The sequence below is a fragment of the Vigna umbellata genome, chromosome 5 (genome assembly GCF_029865625.1).
Source record: "Vigna umbellata cultivar VRB3 chromosome 5, Vumbellata_1.0, whole genome shotgun sequence".
In the NCBI taxonomy this organism is placed as follows: domain Eukaryota; kingdom Viridiplantae; phylum Streptophyta; class Magnoliopsida; order Fabales; family Fabaceae; genus Vigna; species Vigna umbellata.
In genome coordinates, this window is record NC_142169.1 from 53,588,525 (window position 1) to 53,593,068 (window position 4,544).

General features: G+C 30.1%; 1 protein-coding gene across 1 annotated transcript; it reads right to left on the reverse strand.

Annotated features, from left to right (window-relative positions):
* Positions 1–251: 251 nt before the first annotated feature.
* LOC124825473 (isoleucine N-monooxygenase 1-like) lies at positions 252–2,291 on the reverse strand. The gene is made up of 2 exons (XM_047298080.2): positions 1,286–2,291; positions 252–1,014 (listed from the first exon to the last, which is right to left on the reverse strand). Exons 1-2 carry the CDS (start codon positions 2,267–2,269, stop codon positions 385–387), a joined length of 1,614 nt encoding a protein of 537 aa, XP_047154036.2. The 5' UTR covers positions 2,270–2,291; the 3' UTR covers positions 252–384.
* Positions 2,292–4,544: the final 2,253 nt, after the last annotated feature.

Genomic DNA, 4,544 nt, shown 5'->3' on the forward strand with positions numbered 1-4,544 from the left:
TGAAACCAACTTGTACTAGAACTTGACTGTAGAAAACTTCTGTGAAATGGATGTGGCAAACGTGCTTACACACGAGCCACATCATATTGATGGAAATTTCTCCCACGGACAAGAGATTAAGATCCGTAGACATTTGTTTTATTAAGTTAATTTATATTGGAAATATTGTTTATTTTCTATATTTTATTAATGTTATGTTTCTTCGATAAATCTATTCAAAAGAAGTGATACCTAAACTGATATTTATTGAGATGAGTATAATATGATTCTGAAATACTAATACAAAGAGACTCAGTTAAAAACCATGTTGAGTCCTTTTTTACACCATAAGAGAGACGTTTACATTTTTTATTTCACACTCCTAAATTTAAATTTTGGTAAAATTTAGAGTTGGTATAGCTTTGGTGGTAACCTTGGCTGAGCAATGGCTACGAGTGGTTGTGCAAGAAGGATATCATGGTCTGACTCAGAAAGATTGATTGTTGAAACATCGGGTGGTGCAGTCCAAGTGAAGCCATGGAGCAATCTAGCAAATAGCATCACTGTCATTGTCGTTCCTAGCATCACTCCGGGACAACCTCGTCTTCCTGTGCTAAATGATATGAACTTCAGATTTGGTTCAGTCAAAACCACATCATCTGCATCACTCTTCAGGTGGCGTTCAGGTTTGAACTTGTAGGGTTCATTCCACACTTTTGGATTTCTTCCAAGTTCTTGTCTGCTTAGCAATACGTGGCTACCCTTAGGGATGAAGTAATTCCCCACAACAGTGTCACTCATAGAGACATGGGGAGGAATGAAAGGTGCAATGGGATGAAGACGAAAAGCTTCTTTCGAACATGCCTTCACATAGTTGAGCTTAGGTATGTCTGATTCTTGGACCAGCCTGTCTTTTCCTACCACACTGTCCAATTCTTCAACAGCTCGACGCAGTATCTCAGGTTGGTTAATCATCTCAGCAAGTGCCCATTCAAATGCATTGGATGGATTGTCCACTGTTGCAAGCATCAATTCCTACAAACAGTTTGACTTAGAGTTAGAATGATATCAATTTTCACATTTTCAACGTGCATGATATGGAGTCAAATCAGAAATTACTGTATACCGTACAAACTATTCATACGGAGGTTGAAAAAAAGGTAAACGACAAAATGGCAGAGGTGAGATGGAAAATAAAATAAAATATATGTATGTTTTTAAACCTTTTTCCCTCGTGGAATATGATTTGCGTTAACGTGTTAGTATAAGTAGGGAAAAACAAAGAGAGAAGTGAAGTATATATTACTATGATTTGTGCACTGATCTCTTGGAATGTTAACGATGGGTTATTGTTGGAATCTTTCAGAGAGATGAGAACATCAAGCCAGTCCTCTTGATCAACCTTTAATCCATCATTCCATTGTTTGATTCTCTGTTGAACGATGGGATCATGATACTTCTTGATGATCCTCAAAGCTTCCCTCACTTTCTTCTCTTGGCCATCCAAGTCAAGTTTCCTCAAGCATGGCATATAATCAGAAACAGAAAAGGAATAAATGTAGTTGAGCAAATCGAAGATGGAATCAACATGTTCTACTTCTTCAAAACCGGCTCCTCCGTCCTCTCTACCCTCCCCAAAATACCTTACATTGAAAGTAATTTTTCTGATGAAGTTGCCACAATAATGCCTTGCAGCATTCCTAACATTCACAAGGCCATAAGTACCATCGTTCACCATTTTGCACTTGTTGAAGACGTAAAACATAAGGTTGTCGGCCTCTTCAGTTCTTTTGTCGTGAAGCCATCGGTGCTTATGTGGAGAAAGCAAATCGTTGGTTACGATTTTCCTCATTTTCTTCCACTGGTCACCGAAGGGCACAAAAATTGTTGTTGAATATCCATTAGAAATGAGATCACTGGACATGCTGAGTGATCTTGATGCAAAAGTAGCATCTTGTTTTCTCAAGAACTCAGTAGCAATGGTGGAAGACGTGACTGGGATGACATAGGCATTTCCTAAGCGGATACATGCAATATCAGTGTTCATTTGTTTCATGAGATTATGTATCCACTTATAAGCAGGTTTGCTTGCAAGCATTTCAGGAAGGTTGCCTACTATAGGCCATGGTTTGGGTCCAGGAGGGAGCTTTGGCTTTTGTTTCTTGGAATAAGTCTGAATGAAGTTAGACCTTAGAGTTTTGATCATAATGGTGAAGCAGATGATTATCACAACCAAAGAAGACCAAAAGCTTTGAAGATTTGACAACAGAAGAAATTGGGTGTGGCCCATGGTTTGGAAAAGCTTTGTGACCAAGAAGGAAGAAGTGGATGATGATTCATCACCAAAACTTCATGCCTATTTATAGCCAAATAGTTCATATACATTCAAATTCTCCTTTTTGTCCTATTTTGCAAAATTCCTATTTTTTGTATTTACTTAAAGATTTTAAGCAAATAGTTGGACACAAATACCTTTCAGAATACGAGAAAGTTGTTTTTAAATATTGATGTGCGATCCAATCCAAACTTTTAAGTTGTGCTAGAGTTAATATTTTCTCAATATCTATTTTTGACAGTCTAAAAATGGCATTATTTCTATAATTTCAAATATTTCACAACATCGTCACCCACGTACATGTCGATAATGATTATATTTTTTTGTTCATTCCTAATTGCAAAAATTGGAAGAAATGTATCTCTGATGTGTTATATATAAGATTCTCAACCAATAATTTACTACCACATCAAAATTTATTTAAAAATTAAATTAAAATAATACAAAGTATGAGAGATCATAATAAATTCTTGATAAAAATTATAGTTTATTTGTCAAACTATATTTATTATAAAAAAAATTCAAATAAATACTTGGAGATAAAATATTAAATTACTTATATTATTTTATATAAATCAAAGTTAAATTAAATAGTTTATTAGCATAATTATTTTTCTTAAGAAAAATATAAGAAACTTTAAATCGTATATACTTACACAATTGCAAATATCAACGTCATCTTTTTCTAAGCATTAATCTAAAAAAATATGACTGACTAAAGAAAAATTACCCTCCAATCAAAGTCTTTAAAAATTTTATCTTCAAAAATGCTTCAAAACATAAATAACTTTCATAGAAGTCAAAGTTTTTCAAATACTTTTTAAGTTTGAAGGAATGTATGTTATGTTGTGTTAAAATTGTCAATAATTTAAGGACTTAGAATTATTGAGATCAACATTGTAAGATTATATAAATTTGAGCTGATTTTTTTTATTAAAAATTTAGTAGGTATTAAAATTAAAGTTATATTTGATATTGTTAAATTTTTTCGGATTTTTTTCTCAAAAAGTTATGTTAAAATGAAATTTATATTTGACATGGTTTGTTGAAATGTATTATGATTAAAACTATTATATTATTGATTGTAATATTTTTCATAAAATTTATTAAATTAATATATACATACATACATATATATATATATATATATATATATATATATATATATATATATATATATTCGTAGGCATGTAAAAGAGTTGAAGCATCTTAAATATTCATTGTATTATATTGATCTTTTTTATTATTGATAAGAAAAAAGAGTAAAGTTGGATGTTAATTATGTTATAAGTGTATCATGTAAGACCAAAGTTGTGAAGATTATAATGAATAAAACATATTCGTAAAAAAGTCTTAGTGTCTTAGAAGCAATATTTACTTTTATGTGATAAGAACATTTATTTTATTTTTAGTTCAATATTATAATTTGAAAAAATTGAACACATAGTAATGATTTTTGTTTAACTAAAATAAATACAAAATATTATTAAATATAAATAATAAGAATATTAGAGTAAGATGAAAAGAAAATTATTAAAATAAAATAATTTTGAATTTTAATATGTACCTTCACTGATACGGATAGAGAACTTATGTAGGTGAGTACAAAAAGATGATTGTTGCACAATAGCATCATTGGTTCATACTTGGGGTAGCCAATAATAAGGGCCCACCACATGCTGCAATTTTTTACTATAGATCTACAATTTTGTGCTAAAATATTGATTTGAAAAAATAAATAAAATTTAGAGCTTACATGTATGGCTTTCTTTAAAAAAAAATCTTTTGTGAAAATTTGTAAATATTGTTAGGTAGTTTATTGTTATTATTTTCTATTTGATAATCGCGTTATTTTTTTTCGTATGTTGTTTTGTTCATGAAATTTGATTGATAAATTAAAATTTAAATATCAATTAAATGCAATTAAGGATAATTAAGAAGAAAACGAGTAAAGAAGATTTTTTGCTTAAGTAGAACAAACACAAAACATTATTAAATATATATAGATAACAAAAATGTTAACGAAGATGAAATAAATATTTGTAAGTGTTTGTACATAACCAAAGTCATCATTATTGATAACATTTACAATTTTTCCATCAATTGATAGATTAAATTTTAATATAATATCTTTTAATGCGACTATCTATTCTTTAATGAGAGAATGAAAACTATAAGTTTATGTTTTCTATCTCTACTATAATGTTGTTGTCAAATGATGATTGATGTG

Coding starts and splice junctions, on each gene's coding strand:
- LOC124825473 (XM_047298080.2), bottom strand. CDS start 2,269: ATGGGCCACACCCAATTTCTTCTGTTGTCAAATCTTCAAAGCTTTTGG. Junction 1,015..1,285: donor AGATCAGTGCACAAATCATA/GTAATATATACT, acceptor AACTGTTTGTAG/GAATTGATGCTTGCAACAGT.